Source organism: Manis pentadactyla, chromosome 1, assembly GCF_030020395.1.
Source record: "Manis pentadactyla isolate mManPen7 chromosome 1, mManPen7.hap1, whole genome shotgun sequence".
In the NCBI taxonomy this organism is placed as follows: Eukaryota; Metazoa; Chordata; class Mammalia; order Pholidota; family Manidae; genus Manis; species Manis pentadactyla.
Genome location: NC_080019.1, coordinates 1779556 through 1798806, shown reverse-complemented (window position 1 = coordinate 1798806; position 19251 = coordinate 1779556). Strand labels below are relative to the sequence as shown.

The window sequence follows — 19251 nt, the reverse complement described above, 5'->3', positions numbered from 1 at the left end:
GCTCAAAACAGACTTACTATTTGACCCAGGAATCCCACTCCTAGGAATTTACCCTAAGAACGCAGCAATCAAGTATGAGAAAGACAGATGCACCCCTATGTTTATCGCAGCACTATTTACAATAGCCAAGAATTAGAAGCAACCTTAATGTCCATCGGTAGATGAGTGGATAAAGATGTGGTACATATACACAATGGAATACTACTTAGCCATAAGAAGAGGGCAAATCCTACCATTTGCAGCAACATGGATGGGCCTGGAGGGTATTATGCTCAGTGAAATAAGCCAAGCGGAGAAAGACAAATACCAAATGATTTCACCCATCTGTGGAGTATAAGAACAAAGGAAAAACTGAAGGAACAAAACAGCAGCGGAATCACAGAACCCAAGAATGGACTAACAGGTACCAAAGAGAAAGGGACTGGGGAGGATGGGTGGGTAGGGAGGGATAAGGGTGGGGAGAAGTAGGGGGGTATTAAGATTAGCATGCATGGGGGAGTGGGAGAAAGGGGAGGGCTGTACAACACAGAGAAGGCAAGTAGTGATTCAACATTTTGCTATGCTGACGGACAGTGACTATAAAGGGGTTTATAGGGGGGACCTGGTATAGGGGAGAGCCTAGTAAACATAATATTCTTCTTGTAAGTGTAGATTAAAGATAAAATAAATAAATAAATAAATAAATAAAAAGAATTCATACACCAGCCATAAAAAGAAAAGAAATCCTCCCAATTGCAACAACATGGATGGATCTAGAGGTATTATGCTCAGTGAAATATAAAACCAAAGCAAAACAGAAGGAACAAAATAGCAGCAGATTCATGGAGATAATGAGAAGTCACTAGTGGTTACCAAGGGGGAGGAGAGGAGCAGGGGTGGGGGGTGAGGGAGGTGGATAAAAGGGCACAATAATTCGCAACCACAGTATTTGGTCATGGGGACTGCTGAACCACTGTGATGTACATTTGAAACCAACATAAGATTGTATATTTAAGATATTTTAATAAAATAATTATCTCTAGAGATACATCCTCAAGAATGTGATATCTATGAGTTAAAATAATTCAACAAGGAAGTGACTGGAAATACAGATGAAGAGTTGCCAGGAGCTGGTAATTGTTGAAGCTGAGTGTTGGCTCCCTGGGCATTCATGGTACTCTTTTTGACACTTTGGTATTTTGACATTATCCACAGTTTAAAAAAAAAAGAATTCATACACCTCAACACCAAAAAAAACAAATAACCCAATTGCAATATTGGCAGAGGACCTGAACAGACATTTTTCCAAAGAAGAAATATGTATGGCCAACAGGCAAATGAAAAGATGTGCCACATTGCTAATCATCAGGGAAATGCAAATCAAAATGACAATGAGATATCACCTCACACCAGTTAGAATGGCCAATATCCAAAAGATAAGAAATAACAAGTATTGATGAAGATGTGGAGAAATGGAAGCCTTTCATGCACTGTTGGTGGGAATGTCAACTGGTGCAGCCACTGAAAGCAGTATGGAGGTTCCTCAATAACTAAAAACAGAAATACTGTATGACTCAGTAATTCCACTTCTAGGAATTTACCTGAAAAAAAACAAAACAAAAACCCTGATTTTAAAAGATATATGCACTCCTATGTTTACTGCAGCACTATTTACAATAGCCAAGACAAAGAAGCAACCTAAGTGTCCATCAGTGGATGAGTGGATAAAGAACAGGTGGTACATACATACAATGAAATACTATTCAGCCATAAAAATGAAAGAAATCCTGCCATTTGCAGCATGGATGGACGAAGAGGGTATTATGCTCAGTGAAATAAGCCAAGTGGAGTGAGACAAAAACCATGATTTCACTTATTTGTGGTATCTAAAAAAAAAACAAAATGAACAAAGTAGTAGTAGACTCATAGCCAGCGTGAGAAGTGACCGGGGCTTCCCATGGGAGAGGGGATGGGGCGGGTGGGTGGGGAGGGGAAGGGAGATAAAGGGGCACAAAAATTCTCAACCGTAATGTAAGTTGGTCATGGGGATGGAAGTACAGCATAAGAGAATATAGCCAATGATTCTGTAACATCTTCCTGTGTTGATAGATAGTAACTGCACTAGTGGGGGTGAGGATTTAATAATATGGGTAATGGTTGAACCACTGTGCTGTACACTTAAAACCAACGCAAGACTGTATATCAAAGATACTTCAGTAAAAAATACATCTATATACGATCATGTAACTAGGCATTATACAATATTCTAACTTCTAAATAGTCTCCATTATAGAACATCAAGAATAGTAAAATAAACACTGAAGTACTATAATGTCACAAGTAAAAATCTATGGCTTTCTTCAAGACATCTCCCTTTAGAAGGCTTATTTAACTAATTTTTTAATAATTCACATTTCCTGAACAATCATGGTGCAATATATAAGCATTGTTAATAACACTGACTTCGTATTTACCTTTTGTGGTTATACATATCCTATTTCAATTCTTTCCTATGATAAGAAATAGTTTACATCATAATTAAGTAGATTTGTCTGTGGCTATGCAGCTAGTTAACCAATACACGAGCTTCTTGAAACAATACTGACATTTTACTTGCTGCAATGTTTCTTTACATTTTCCACTGCATCCAATTACATTTCTTTCTTTTCCCCTTTAACGCAGTTGAAATCATCCAACATGTGGTTAATTCTACAGTTAAATGAATTGGAGATTCATTTCACTATATCAATTATTAATTCATAAAGAGACAAAGCAAGACCTACCTCTGCCTGACCTATGATTAATTCCGCCCATGTTTTCCACTGCGGACATTTATCCCTCTCTTCGAACGTCGTCTCATTGGACCCCCAGCAGCACTGCTCGTGATTGTACCACAGGGCAGTAAGGCAGATGCCCTCCTTGAGGTCGGTCATCCAGTCGGCAGCAATGTCTATTAATCCAGCCAGTGCCCCTGTGAAAACATACTGGTGATGGTAAAAAACATAGGTCCATTTTGGGGGAGTCAAGAACTGTCAAGTTAAAAGGGTCAAGGAAAGCTGGGGACTTCCTATAAATAAAGGGTCACATAGGGACTAATATTAACATGAATTTAAGACTTTCAAATCTTAGTCATAAATGAGTATGAATTTCTTTTAAAAAACTGTGAATAGCTATTCTTTGTTTGAAATTAAAACTATATCATTCATTGTGATTTTTTAAAAGGTGTTTTCAAGATACTAAAACATTTTCAAAAGACAACTACCTGGCAGGAGTTCCCAAGTCTGGTTACTGAAGTCAGGGTCCAAAACTTATTTAATAGATCTACAAATTACCTTAACCTCATTAAATTTTAATGTCTATTAGAAATAACTGTGAAATTCATAACATTAATGAATTACTGTGACAAATTTTCTGTTTTTTCTTAAATTACAGAAAATCAAATATATCAAGATCATTTTATTGACTGAACACAAAAGAAATACAAAAAATTTATGGTCAAAATCTAGGCTCTTCTTGTTATACAAAAAGGTCAATAGGTCATATACATACTGGCCCCAAAATTCTTGTGCATACCAATTAGAGATATCAGTACTTCCCTCTATTCTCCACATAAATTTAATTTTTTCTCACATCCTTCTGGATATAACCTTCCATGGGGGAAGCTGAAGGTCATTAAAATAGTCCTTAATGTTTGTTTTCTGATCTCCAACTGCCAGTTCTTAAAATCCACACAAAAGGACTTGTGGGCACTCTCTAGCATGGTGGTTAAAAGTGCAGGCTCTTGAGCTAAACTGCCTGAATTTAAAGATTTGCTTGGCCATTTACTCCAAGTACTTAACACTTCTCTATGCTTCAGTCCCCTCATCTGTAAAATGTAAAACAACAGCACTTACACCACAGGATCGTCATGAGGGCTACAAACATGCAAGCTTTCAGAACAGTGCACAACAGGAGGTACTGAATAAAACTGGCTGTTTATGACGCTGATGTTAAAAAGATACTTTATGTTTCACCTGGTCCAAACCATGTATTTTCAGATAGAGAAACTGAGCCCAGAAAGATCAACCAAACTGGACAGACCCTTAAAGTGACAGAGCTAACACACCAGACTCCGAAGCCTCCTGCCTCCCAGTCTTATGTCTAAGAATTTTTTTGAAGAAAAATCCAACAGTACCTGAAAAAAAAAGAAATTATGAGGAGACTATTTATGGTTCTGTGAGTCAAAAAAGGACCGATGACGATCTCCTCACCTGATGCCAGCCCCGTCAACGTCACCACTAGCCACCCCGACCACGCATCATAGAGACTTTTCGCCATTTCCCACGCCGACTCTTTCTTTTTGCTGTTGATCTGAAATTTGAAATGTTTATGCTTCATTTTTCAAACTATAAATAGAAGTCACAATTCTAGAATCCAACAATTTTTCTCAGTTACTATACATGGAACAACATTTTCTAAACTAAAGAATAGGAAAGGTGAGTTCGGGGCAGAACTGTGTCAGACAATTGCTCACCTGTAAGCAGATGACAAGCATTTACTCAGAGTCTGTATTACTAACAAGAAACTCAGAATGTGAGCGCAAACCACACAGAGTCTGACCTAAACTGAAACTGAATCAAATCAAGCTGGTATACATCTTTTATATAAATAGGATATAAAAGAACACAGTATTACAGCTGAAATGACTGTCATCCCCTGGTCATCCTCTGGTGTTAGCAGTTAAGTAGATTACCTTATTCTTTAAAAGGTAAGGTCAGTGAAAGACAGTACCACATTCTAAATGTAGTCACATGAATACAGGGCTGCCACTAACTGTAGGCCTCTAACTGTAGGCCTCTAACTGCAGGTCTGAGAGTTCCAATCCTGTCAGTAGGGTCCAGAGGCTCTCTTTTATCACTGCAGAGGGCAGAAATGTCCTCTACTGATACAGTGGAGGAGACAAGATTAGCAGGATTATAAGAGGTTTGATTTCCAGATCCCACTCTACTAAGACACAAGAAGGCAAGTCTCAGATGTGAGGGCGATTTGGCTGCAACATCCGTCACCCCATTGATTGTCAGGGTTGGTTCGGCTGATACAGCTGGCTAGGTGGATATCCCCTTCCTCCCTCACCGTGCCATGTGCATCCCTCCTGAAGCTGCATGCTCAGCTGAAGAGCATGACCTTCCCCAACAGAGGAAGGCTGTTTTTTCGTCAAGGGTATACGAGGAGCTATGCTCTTCTGCTAGAACTTTCAAATGAGCTCCCAAGAAGGCAAGCCTCTCCTCTCTTAGTAAGAATGCACTTCTAGACCCATCCCTAACTAGTCCAAACCTCCTCCTGTTCTACCAGGATTGCTGCTTCAAACAGCCATATTCTCAGCCTAGGACTTTAGTGCTGACTGTCCCCCAGGAGGGCTACAGTTGGAATGCAATGATCTGGTCTATTTTAAGGCACAGGCTCCTTAAGAAGACTCCATAAGTTCTGGGTTGAATGAGGTAACTTCACTCCTTCTATACCATAAGCTACCTAACACAGGTATTAACTACTCTTTAGTACTGAAGGTAGGTCAGTTCTTTCAAAGATAATCATTAAATCCCCTGTTGCTTTTTACAAGATAGCTGTAATATTTAATAAAATGTGATAATATTAAGTAAAAATTTAGAAATCATCTAAATGTTCATCAATATAGTACTGGTTAAATAAACTGTAGTACATTTAGGTAATGAAAAATTCTGCAGCCATTAAGAAAGAACAAGATATATGCAGTGTTACATGCGTCAGGGGGACACAGGGTAGATCAAAGTGTGTGTAGTATGCTACCATTTATCTAAAAAAGACATGTATATAATATATACATTTTTATTTTAAAAAATAAAGGGATAAACCATAAAACTGAAAATCTAAATCATTACTTTTAAGGAAGGGAGGCAGTAGGTGGAAGGGGCAGGGACTTCAAAACAAAGTAATCTGTGCAACCCTAGTGGGAGAAACATTCTGGACAAAAGGGACTCTAAAAAGAGAAAACACCACAACTTTTCAGTAAGCACACCACCAGTAGCAGTGTTGGCAATATTTTGAAACTGCTGTGTGCGCACTGTGAAGTGAATCGAGGGATCATATGTGGGATGGTGAGATTTTGGGTGTGCCTGCAAGGAGATACAGATTCAAGACTAGAGGTATAGGCTACACATAATGGCCAACCCAGAAGTAATAAATGCCTGTAGAACCCAGCCTGCCTATTTGCCATTTCCCTTCAAAGGAACCAGAGCTCCTGGGAGAGACGGCTGACTCCAGTTTGGTGCAGAAAATGTGTAAGATAAGCTAGGATCGCTTTGTCTTCCCAGAATACATCAGTCTACTAAGGATATGTCAAAGGACATAGGTACCCACCTAAATAAGCCTCTACTAGTCAAAAATTGAACAAGCGTATCAATAGGATAATAATTATGATGATTAAAACACTTAAAATATGCTTATATCCATGAGTGCATGAAGATACAGAAACAAAAATCAAACAAGCAAACAAAAACCTCATTGGTCAACTGTGAGGATGCTAAGGAACCATGATTTCACATTTTCTCCCTTTTCTGTACAATCTGAACTTCAGGGAATCCATATAACTCTTATGGGGAAGGTTTTCTTTATAGAAATATTCAAGCTAATAAAAAAGGAATGACAATTAGATTACCTCCATTTTTCAAATACTGTAAAAATACAAAAATCATATAACATTGATATACTTCAAAATAATTTGGAGTAGGATGGTTAAAGGGTTAATAAGTTCATGGGAGAAGGGAGAAGAAGAATTAGGTAAGTATATGTACTGACAGAGAAAGCTTTTTTTTTTACATGTTTTAAGAACAATAGTAAGAACATCTATGTGTAGAATTCCCCAGCTTTAGAAAAAATTATGCTTATATAAGCATAGATCAAAATGGTATTGACATATCTAAAAAGAGATGACTGATAATGATTAGCTAGGACACTTCATGACTACTTCATACATTATTAGCCTGACACAGTAGTAGTTGGAAATAACCTCTTTAGGTCACTGTGAATATTCTTTTGCCACCACCTCTCCAAGGACTGTGGACCACTTTCATAAATAAGAAAAAAGGGGTGTGTTGTCATTTCTTTAGCTTCAGTTTTCTCTAAAAATTTTAGGAACATCAGTTATTTTTTTAAAATTGTTTAATGAAATGTCAACATTGGGAAGAACCACATTAATAGTGAACAAGTATTTTCCAAATGATCATTATGTGAAGTTATGGTGAACCAATGGATTTTAATAAAAGCTAAAAAGTTCAGAGGCAGTTTCAGGTCCCACACTGCGGCTGCCCTCTAGGAGATGCCACCTGTCACCTGGTGGTGGCAAAAGAATATTCACAGTGACCTAAAGAGGTTATTTCCAACTACTACTGTGTCAGGCTAGATTTTCAATTAAAACAACTCATTACAAAAGACTGAATGAAGGAGCAGGTATGAGAATCCAGCAGTTGTTATTAACCAGCCAATAATGAGATATATAAAAATGTAACACAATGTCATGCCCTCACTAAATACTTTGTTTGGGAAAAAAATTATTTCTCATAAAAATGTATTTTTATGTTAACATGTAAATGGTGTCTGTTACTGTTACGTTTAAATAAACCAGTATTTTTTTTAACTGCTGTTTTGTATCTAATATAGTAAACATCAATTAATATAACCACATACACTAAAGCTCCTTAGGCATCCTCAATAATTTAGTTTTAAAGGGATATGAGATGAAAGTTTGAGAATCATTGGACTGGAACACTGATTTCATGTGTTGTGTCTTAATTTCGGTTATACCCTATTTCTAATGTTTCCAGAAAAGGTAAAATATTGACTGGAGAATCTCAGAAGCAATTGCTTTTCATAAAAAATATAACCTAATTCCAATTTCGGGTTTAATATACATATACATTAATATGAAAGGTTGTAACTAATTTGTATAAGCAGTGGTTTTCATTTACAAGTATATTTCAGACTTCAAAGTTATAAAAGCCCTTGTGAAATTCCTAATTTCATTTTCAAAGAGATTTTCTTTTCTTAAAAACATTTCAATTACATTATACCAGTAAGTCATAATCAACAATAAAAAGGATCCATAGTTGTCCTTTTTTTAGTAAAAGCCAATTCTTGTTTTCACTAGTAATTCACTTAAACATCCAATATGCCCTCTGCAGGACTCAATTTATTGAGAAATATCTCAGAATTTGAAACCGACAATGGAGATAAGACAACAGCAAAACCTCACAGAACTACCTTCTTTTTGAGCACTAAGACTTATGTAGCAAGTCTTCCTTTTTGCTATAGCTGCTGCACTGACCTAAACCTGCTGACTTGCACATCTTGAACTTGGCTTGATATTCTGAACTCCTGTGCATGATTCCCCTTTCCTTCCTATTCTGTTGTCTACTTCGTTGATGTTACACTACATCAAATCCTTTCTGGATACATACATATGTGGTACAAATACACTAAAAAAAAAAAAAAAAAATTACATAAAAAAACCCATATATTACTTACTTACAAGATACTTATAAGATGTAGAGATTTACTAAATGTATTTTAACGTATAACATTTTGGTGGACTGAGACACTGGCAGAAATATATTATTAAATGATTTAATTATGCAGTATATGTAAAAAATGCTGAAGACACATACCCGTCTATGCCTTTCTCTGTCTTTACATTTCTCTCGTACCCAGTCAATAGTATGGAAATCATCGTATGTACCCACACCTGGAATCGGCTCATCAAGAAGGTCCAGCAGGTGTGTAGAACTGTTGACGCTGCCTCCATTTGTCATCGTGTAGTGTGTTCCTACAGAGCAAAAAAGAATGATGAGCCTGTTTTATGAGAGACAATGGTGACTATGTAACTTTCTTAGAAGTTCATTAGTAATTCATAAAGAAATAGTAACACTTAAAATAATTACAATAAAATGAAGGAAAACATTAAGAAAAATTATCCAAAACTTGGAAATAAAGCAAAGAGATTATGGCATATCCTTTCAAACTCATATTAGAGAATCAAAAAAAACCTGCGTAACAGTTTTCTGATGCTCAGAGGAAGACAAAGTTGTTTGAACTACTATGTACTAATGATTACAGCTTAGACTTTGCAAAGTTAGATAATGCCTTATAGAACACTGATAAACTGAAAATTATGACTTTCATCTAGCAGAAATGTAAACGAATTCTGTCTAGTAGACAAATAATCCTTACGGTTGTCATGCTGTGGTTTTTTGTATTCACCCTGTAAGAAAATTCTCTCACTGACTCTGTGTTCTCAGTCTCACATGCCCTCCTCTAAATTAGTCTTGTCATCAAGCTGGGTCCCTCGTTAGACTCAAACAATCTTCGACATGTGCTCACTGTATACTTTACGTAAGTGTAACAGACCTGAAGGCACCAATAAGGACACTGAAAGACAATTCACAAAGAAGAAATACAAATGGCTCTTACATGTGATAAGAAGTTCCAAAAGAAATGCAGATCAAATCTACAATACTGTTTTCCTCTCTCCAATTGGTAAAGGTTTAAAAAGTTGGTTAAAATTTACTCTTCATATTTCTGTGGATTGCTTCCCTTTTGCTTTGAAGTCTCAGACCCCTCCCCTCTTCTCCTTGGTTCTGGATGACATGTATACCTCACTCTCCCTGACTGTCTTTGGAACCCTTGTCTATAGATTCCCCATATATACATATACTTTTTTTCCGCCTGTTAAAAAAATTTTTTAAAATAAACAAACAGTTGGTTAAAGCACTGAGTTAGCAAAGTTTTGGGCCAAGAGGTCCTGCCACAAAATTACTGGTTTAAATATAAACTGGCATAACCCCTTTGGGAAAGCAAACTAAATTTAAAATACAGATGCTCTCCAACCCAACAAATCCACTTCTAGAATTTTCCCGCAGTTATACTTGTATAAACTCATAAATTATGCACAACGAGATTAGAACATCTTACTATTTGCCCTAGACAGAAAGCAGAAGCAAATTAATACCGAAGTGCTTATAATCTAAGAGCAAGTTCAGCAAAAAAGCCAGAGAGCAAACACTTTAGGCTCTGGAAGCCAGAGCCACAACTACTCAACTCCCCATCTTAGCCCAAAGAAGCACAGGCAGTGTGTGGATGGACGGATGTGGCTGTGTTCCAACAATACTGCATTTACAGATCAGGCAGGATTTGGCTTAACCCCAACCTAACATTTACACAGCACGGACCAAAGTCAACCGAAGACATTTATTAAGAATCTTCTATATAAATGGCAATCTAGATAATACAGGAGATACAAAGATAATAGGAGTATTGCCCCTGACTTCAAGGTGCAAGATGGGAGTTCCCAATCCTAAATATACCTTAAAACTAACTTCCAATATCAAAGCACTATAAAACCAATTTTAGTTGTGTTACCTATATTTAATCTGTTATAAAGAAATCTTAAGACTGTAGTATCTAGAACTAGGTGGGATTAATCTAAGAAAACCTCCTGAAGAATATAAATTTTAAAATGAAATAATATGAAATAACTATGCTATGGTTAATGAAAATTACAGCTAACACATTTGATGTTATCAGATATGTTTATACTTAATTTTGGAAAAACTAACATGATATGAATACTGTCTATGAAAGACAGTTCATATTACTGTTAGAAAAAGAGTTTGGAGGAAAGAAAAAAAGCTAGTTGAAAAACACTTAATGGTAATCCACCCAAGAGTAAAAATTACCAGATTTAGAGTCTCCCACTGTTGGTGAAAGTAGACTGACACAACCATTTTGAACAGCTATTTGGAAATATACAAAGTTTCTAATTGATTGTACAAGTACACAAAAACTTAAATATTTTACTGTAACATTATTTGTAATACTGAAAAAGTCAAACGAATAGAATGCCTCATCCACTGATAATTAGTTAAGTAAATCATGTACATACATGCAATGGAATATAATGCAGCAGTTAAAAAGAATGAGGGGATCAAAATATATTGACAATGAAAGTTGGTTACAACTACAGAGTCTTTAAAAGGCCAAGTGCAGGTCGGCACATTCAATATGAAAATTACTTTGCAAAATGTGTTTTGGCTTAGAAATTATGTTCACATGTATGCTTAAATACAGAGAAAGCTGAATTAACAGACATGAAACAGTTTGTTAATAACAGTCACCTCTGGAAAGTACTACTGTTAGGAAAAGCAGAGAATGAACATTCATTTTCCATTTCACCCTTCTAGAGTGACACTGAAAGCTACTTTTCTAAATAGACATACACACTGCATTTTAGTAAGGCTGTGCAAAGGGCCATGAAATTAAGGAAATTCTTTTTTTTAACTTATTTATTAAGGTATCTTGATATACAGTCTTATAAAGGTTTCACATGAGCAACACTGTGGTCGCTACTTTCACTCATATTATCAAGTTCCCCCAACACCTCACTGCAGTCACTGTCCATCAGTGTAGTAAGATGCCACAGAATCACTACCTGTCTTCTCTGTGCTGTACTGCCTTCCCCATGACCCCTCTACATCATATGTGCTAATCATAATGCCCCGAAATTAAGGAAATTCTAATGTATCTGGCCATTATGTAAATGAAAAGCAACAACCACTATCAAAGGCCCAGATTCTAAGCTAAGTAACTTTGGATAAATATTCCTTAAATATTAAATATCTTTATGACACATAGTTTAATAAAGACATAAGCAAAGAAGCATCTGAACTTTTTTAAAACCCTTTTAAAAAACTTAAAAGCTGTACATAATTTCAAATAGTTGATTTTAGCATTAATAACTGACTACAAATTCTATCTTCAAACTGTGTAGTAGGAATATAGATTTTATGTCAAAAATAATAATCTACAAGTGTATCATTTTAATGGAAATTTAATTGATATAGAATATAATCAGTGACACTGTACAAATGTTAAACAAACACTGCAAAAATAAAACACAAGAAACATATTTTATTGTGACTTTTAAGGAATGGAGCAAAATTCCCAGACTACTCTTGCAGTCTGATGATTCTGACTCATTTCATTTTGTTTACAAATAAAAAACTATCATAAATGTTAAGTCATTTCACAAAACTACCATGAGGCAAAACCAGAATCTAAACTTTCCCCCATCACTATAAATAATGCCTACCTTACATCAAGAGATTATCTTAGATTGATAAGAGGTTAGGGGAGGGGGGGATGTACAAGAAGTCACCATGCCATGTTAAGGACTGACATTACTGTTAGGATCTAAGCCAAATCAACTATACTGGAGGTTCCAAGCTTTGCTTTTTGATAATTCAAAGAGGTAGTAGGAACAAGCATTAATACAGCGTGATTAGTATTTCAGACAATGTAATAAACACTGAATATTATACTAAAAAACTGGTTTCTATTTACGTCTACCAGACATGGCAGGGCACTCATCTCACTATTTAACACATTTGAATGTTTGCCTTGGAAAGGTGTAAAACTCCTAAAAGGAGAACAGTGTATCCATTTCAGTGTTCTGGCAGAAGTACTCTAGGAATAAAATAATCATTCTTGGTGGAGGGTTTAAAGGCCCAATCCCTGCAGTGGCCCACGTTCATTTACATAAAATACCTAAAGCTGAAAGTACACTAGCCCTTTCTTCCTTCCTCTACCCTGATTTTATTCAGTTATTTCTACTTCAACAAAGCCAACTGAAAGGCCACAAATTTTCCTAAGAAAAAGCCCTGGAGAATACATACAGAAAGAGCATTTATATACATTGGCAAACTTGAGAATCACCAACTGTTTCCATATGATGGTATTAAATTGGTAATTTAAAAAATGTTTTTGGTGGTAACCGTCCAAAGTGTTGACAGCCTTCTGGTACGATGATAACTGCTAAGTTATTCTGGCCAAAAGTGCATAAACTGAATCTTCTAAGGAGAAACAAAAAAAATTCAAACTGATGGGAAGTCTGCAAAATAAATTTGCATCCTTTAAAAAAAACCGTCAAAGCCATGGAAGAGAAACAATGACCGAGGAGCTGTTCTGATTAAAGGAGACTAAAGAGACAGGACAACTAAATGCAACACATGCTCCGGGATATTTAGGGCCTAGACCAGGAAAAAACGTTCTTTTAATTAAAGGGCATAGTGGCACACGTGCAAACCTGAGATAGTCGGTAGACTGGATAATAGTACTGTATCATATCAAAATTTTCCGGTTTTGAAAACTGTACCATGGCCACATATAAAGGCAGGTCATCTCAAAAGGAAAGACACCCTACAGTATTTAGGGGTCAAAGTGCCTTATGTCTGCATCTCACTCTTACATGATTCAGAAAAAAGAATAAAGTACATATGCACCGTGTGTGTGTGTATAATAGAGTATTTATTTTATATTAGAGAAAAGCATACTCGATAGCGAGAAAAAACCAGACAGAACGAACAAGTGCAGTAAAATGTCAACCTTCCAGGAATCTGGGTGAAGGGCTACAAAGGAATACTTCTTTGCAGTATTTTTCAACATCTCTTAAGTCTGAAATTAAGAAGATTCTTTTAAAAGTCTACTGTATTAAACAAACTTCAAACCCCACCCACCTAGTGCCCTAATCTGGGTAGAGCTGGAGAGACATGGACTACTGATCTTAATTACTGCTCTTCTTTGCAAGAATGAAAAGGAGAATTTCAATACCAGTTAACACACATCATGTCCCCAGCTCCATGATAAGAATTCCCGAGCCATGTGCACCATGAAGATAATAAGCAAACAAAGTATGTATCACTCCAACGACTTACGGACTCAAGCAGAAAGGCAGAACCTGCTCTTCTCATTTTATGAGGCAGCAGAAGCACAGCCCCACAGTAAACATTTCTGTTAGCTGTGTCTCGCCTTCAGTGACTTCCAAACAATTACTCTGCACAAAGTACTCTGGCGTCTAATTTATAAAACAATGTAGTAATTCAGAACATCTGAAAACAACAAAGGTTTCAAGCTCTTTCAACCAGAGGACCCTGCGGATCACTGCTGTGTGTCGGGGGGCTTCTATGCTGTGACCCTTGGAGCTTCTGGGGCTGCGACTACACACGTTGCGGTGGAAGTCAGCCAGAGCAGTTTGTCCCCCCCACAAACTGAAGACCAGTGTGTCTCCTCATGCCTGTTTCCTTCCGCCTGACACAGCAATGGCATCAGAAGAAAGTAGAGGAGCCGGGGGGGAGCACTGGCTGGTCATCTCGGTCTTGGAGAAGCCATAAAAACTGAGATTCACTGTTTCTAAGTTATTTCTGAAAGAAGTCTGGGTCTTCCTTGTTAACTCTTGCTATTAAACTGGCTTGGATAGCAACCAAGATGGATTTTAGTATGAAAGTACAAAGTTTTGCTGAGATAGAACTGCTCAGAGTATTTTTCTGGCTCTGATGAATGTAATTAAATGGAATCACCATGAAGAGAAAGGCAGACATTTCCATCTGGCTTTAACTTCTTTGCTTTGATCCTATCTCTTACTCACCATATTAGGTTATATTGAATGTGAAATCAATTAATACGTATTTTTGTAACTTAAAGTCTGTTATTGCAAAAGGACTGGTAAATAAAATTTAAGGATCAGCTGACTATACATATAAGATTCTAACTTACTTTAGTATGTATGTGACATTTCACATATTTCCTTTTAGTTTGTTCTGCCACACAAGAAAACCTGAGTCGTACAGAGGAGGAGAAACTCTAAACTGGGTACGGAACATTCATTTCTAAAAGGATAATAGATTTGCCTTCATATCCCACATTAGGAGTAATTTTAAAGATATTACGTCTCCTTAAAATCACAGTGTTCTGTAAAAATTCCTAATGTATCATTTATTTGTGTATAGTTCACAGCAGCCTAAGTCTGTATACAGTTTGGCTTATGTATGTTCAAATGAGATGAATACAAATAAATTATGTGTGTGTTAATAAAATTTTAGTCAGCAACAGTATAAGCTATCCAACCTCGCCTTTCAATTTCATCTTACAGGTGATTGAAGCATGTCTTGTAGGTAATGAACAAATTAAAGTTTTCTCACACATGAAGTACACCTCTCTTTCCTGAAATAGTATTTCAAGGGTGGTTAATGAGGAAATTAATAAAGGTGGTGAGGTCACATTTCCCTGATCTTGCCTTTGTGCCCAGTAAAAGCTCTTCTTATAGCTGCATTTTAACACAAAATGACATGATTTACCCTGAGTTTCCCACTTCTCAAAGTATATGTAGCCCTCATTTATTCATCTGTGAAGACAGTAGTAGAGATATACCAAAATACCTTTTGGAAATACTCATCAAGGTACCTTCCAGACCTTGTCCTGTCCACAAATCTTCCTCTACCCATTCAGGGAGGCATCCATTGCCACAGGTAAAGAAATATAGCAGAACACAGAGAACAAGATTTAGAATTGTGGCTTCTGAGTTTTAAATTTAGGCTTCTAAAACCCACAGAAAAGACAAAATCTTAAAAGCCAACAACTGAATTGTAAGTGATGGATTTTTGAGTTTCAAAAGGCTTTGAAAGTAAAAATGCTTGGAGTTTGGCCAATAAGCCATGGATTAAAAAAAGAACACATGAAGAACTAACTCTACATAGCTACATAAGGATTGCCAGGGAAGCAAGGAGACAGAATCGAGCAAATAAGGCAGTTATAATAATTAAACTGGCAATTGGCTTCAGCCTCTAACATTTTTGTAAGAAAAATGAGATTGTACTAGCCATACTGATTTATAAGCTTTTCATTACTTAGCACACTTTCTAAATACTATCTCCTTTCCTAAATGCATATGCACATCATTTTCAGTGCACTGTAGATTACTGTTTAGTTGTTGTGACATACTACAATTTAAACAAACCTTTAGGTTAGTTTGCATTATAAACAGTATGTGCAATGAACATTTGTGTACTGAACCATCCTATTTTCCACTTAATTTAAAATTTTTTTGATTTTTTTCCCTATCCTCATGCTGAGATATTCAATTTTAATAAACAGGTGTATCTCCAAACTTAAAATAACCACATTATCCAGTAACGGTCCTCAGATCAGGATCACTGTTTCTGTAACGGGCCCCTATTGTGTCTGCCCACCTGGCGGCCTCTCCTTCCTTCTGTGACAGACCCTCACTTTCAGGAAGTATCTGCCCCTCGCCGTGGCCATCTTGGTGAGGGTCTCAAGCAAGATCTCCTCCCCAGCTAAGAAAAAGGCACACGACTCATCACCTGTCAGTTGGAATCTATTAATTTTAATGACTGAACTTCAAAAGGATATAGGATAGTTCCTGCTACCCAGACCCCAAGATCCTGGACTGTAAGAAAGTAGCTCCTGAATTTACGACAAGAAAAATAAACTTTTCTGGAGGTCTTACTCCCAGATGCCAGTAACTACCCCCCTACTACCTGATGGCTGAAGAACTGGAGAAGAGATCACTGCCCTTTCAGCGGCCTAGTAAAGAAATAACATGGTCAGACTGTATATTAAGTCACTCTTCAGGTCAAACTCCAGCTCTGTGACCCAGACGAGTTACTGACTACTCTGTCAGAAGCACCTGGTTTTCTCACCTGCTTCTAGGCTATGGCATGTGGACTGGAGATAAAGCACACAAAAAAATCTAATAAAATATGGGACGAATAGTAGGGAGTCAATAAACACAAGCTATCATTTCCACTTAGATATTTTGGCCTTTAACACTTCATCAGGCTGAATTATATTACTCATCTGATACTAAACTTAGCCAATTGTTGTCAAGATTGACAATACGACAGAGGGGGAATAAAGAGTCTTAAAATTTGAGCAATGAGTTCTTATTGTATACTGGGCAAAAATCCTGTAGATTTTTAATAAATAACTTAATTCATTATGCCTGGTATGGACACAAAAGCAAATTTTCTAAAATGTATGACCAATGACCAACCTTCCATAAAAGGGTCATTTTATAATTCAAATATCACCAATACTATCTCAAGTTCAAGTGTCACCAACACTGAAATTCTTCAGCAAGCAGGAAAAACTATCCAATCAATGAGTTGTAACTGACTTGCAGCTTTCTTAGAAAAAGAACTTTGATGAGAGGACTTTTTGCTTTATTTTTAATCTAGACACAGAACTTTATAAAATCACACATGCCTATGTAAACACAAATTCATTATCTACTAATATCTGTAATCTAAACAAGAACAGTTTTAAAATTAACTGTAGGAAAATCAAAACATTAATCATTCATTTTTAAGGAAATATTTTCACCAATAAGAAAAGAGCAGTCTTCTCAACAAATGATGCTGGGACAACTGCCTATCCACATACAAAAAATAAAGTTGGACCCCTATCTCATATCATACATGAAGATTAATTCAGAATGGATCACAGATCTAAATTTAACTAGAACTATAAAACTCTTAAAAGACACCCAGGAGTGAATCCTTGTGACCCTGGGTTAGGCAATGGTTTTGAGGAAACACCACAGCACAACTGACAAAAGAAAAAAACAGGAAACCAGATTGTGTCAGAATTAAAATAAACACCCCCAACTAAACACCAGACACTTGTTACTATCTGGTGTCTAACAATAACCAAAAACAACTAAAATTTACTGAATACCTGCTGTGTGCCACTGTTCTTAGCACATCATATTAGCTTCCTTAATCCTAACAAAAACCCCATGAAATCAGTGTAACTGCCTCCATTTCATTAAGTAGAAAAATAAAGCTCAGAGTTAGGAAATATGCCTAGATGTCACAGCTGGTAAGGAGCGGAACAGGCATTCAAACTCAGAGCAGTTGATTCCAAAAGCACTTCTCACTACTATGCAGTACTGCCTAAAAAAAAAAATTTCACGGCTTGCTTGCTTGTGTATTTTGGAACACGCGGACATGTCTCTCTGAGCAGGCCAAGAACTGCGAGGTGGCGCCTCCTCCCCAAACACGTGTGCATGTGCACCAGCTCTCAGAGCATTCCTGCAGTGCTGCTGTCCCCAGCATGGGCTCTCTTCGCCCTCAGTGCTGTGCCCTGTCCTGTTCGCCTGGCCGTGTCACAGTGAGCACATGCTGCCGTCATCTGGCCGCTCCTTTGCCCCTGAGCGCATGGCCACGCTGTAGCAGAGGTCTGCAACAAGTGACATACCCATTCTCCTCCTCAGGCACCCCAGCCGCATCCCAGGAACAAGAAGCCTACTCCACCCACAGAGCCAACTGCCCCTCCAGGTGTACACTGAGAAATGCGTTTTCAAACTCTTTGGACTGTGCCCCATGGCAGGAAACATCTCTCACTGACACAGTACACACATGTGTACCTAAAACCAAAGTTCAGTATACTTACTATTTGGCATACGCTCTGATATTTTACTTTGTATTTTCTTTCTTTTTAATCTTGGTCACAACCCAATTGATTTCATGACCGACATGTTGAAACCTGCAACTTAACAAAGACTGAACTAAAGAAATATAAACATTAATGAAACTATCTGCTTTCCCATAAATAAAAACCTTTATATTCCCATCGACTAGTCCTCAATATATATTTGCTGAACTGAGCTGAAGATACTTAACTGTTTCAATTTAAACTTAGTTGTAAATTTCAAACACACATCTCCAGCAGCCTAAGTCTTTTCTCAAAGGGGGATGTCCAAGTAATAGTTTTACGTGAAAAAGTAGGTATATATTTATTTGCTAAGACAATTATTACCTCTGGGGTCAATCTCAAAAGATGTAAGAGCAGTGACCCTTGTCATTTTAAGCTCATACTGACTACTGTCCTATCACACACATAAAATACACTTTTTAAAAAATATGGAGGAGGAAGGCAGAAATCTAAAATTCTACATTTTCTCTGACTATCCAGTTTCTTCTGTATATTCAGAGCAGGAAGTCTGGTCCCCAATGTACTTTTTCCTCCTTCTGTAGCCTTACTGGTAAGAAATGGTCATCCTGGCGAGGGAAGGGAAAGTACTTGTTGTAAGTTGATAGTGGAACTTCCAGAATGTCAGCTCCCAAGTGAAAGATTACAAAGGTAATGGCAAGAACAGGGCCTAGTAGTTAGTAGGTGGTCAATGAAATGTCTGCTGGATAAATGAATAAGATATATGAAGTAAGTGCTCTTTAAATCTGTACTGCCAACCAGAGTATTTAAACTGCAAAGGGCTGGAAATCAAACCCAAATCTCAAAGAACTTGACCACAGACGCACAGTCAGCAGCAATGTGTGGCCCGCTGCCAAATTCAGTTTCCTTCTGTTCTATTGACGCCTCAAAATAAAAGTCATGTCCTTAGGTAGAGATGATAAA

The 19251-nt window shown here is 37.1% G+C and overlaps 1 protein-coding gene across 12 annotated transcripts in view; it reads right to left on the bottom strand.

Moving 5' to 3' along the window:
- Positions 1–19251, bottom strand: part of CLCN3 (chloride voltage-gated channel 3) — a 73809-nt gene that overhangs the window by 32305 nt on the left and 22253 nt on the right. For 11 of the 12 annotated variants that reach the window (XR_008997649.1, XR_008997661.1, XR_008997528.1 and 8 more), the window contains 3 exons: positions 8655–8812; positions 4230–4329; positions 2763–2950 (listed from right to left, as the gene is read on the bottom strand). Coding sequence is in view for 8 of the 12 variants with exons in the window: in XM_036890913.2 (XP_036746808.2) it covers positions 2763–2950; positions 4230–4329; positions 8655–8812 (446 nt within the window). In the remaining 4 variants the exon portion in view is untranslated. Of the gene's footprint in view, positions 1–2762; positions 2951–4229; positions 4330–8654; positions 8813–19251 lie in introns of those variants that run through there. The other variant, XM_057502059.1, reaches the window with a different exon arrangement.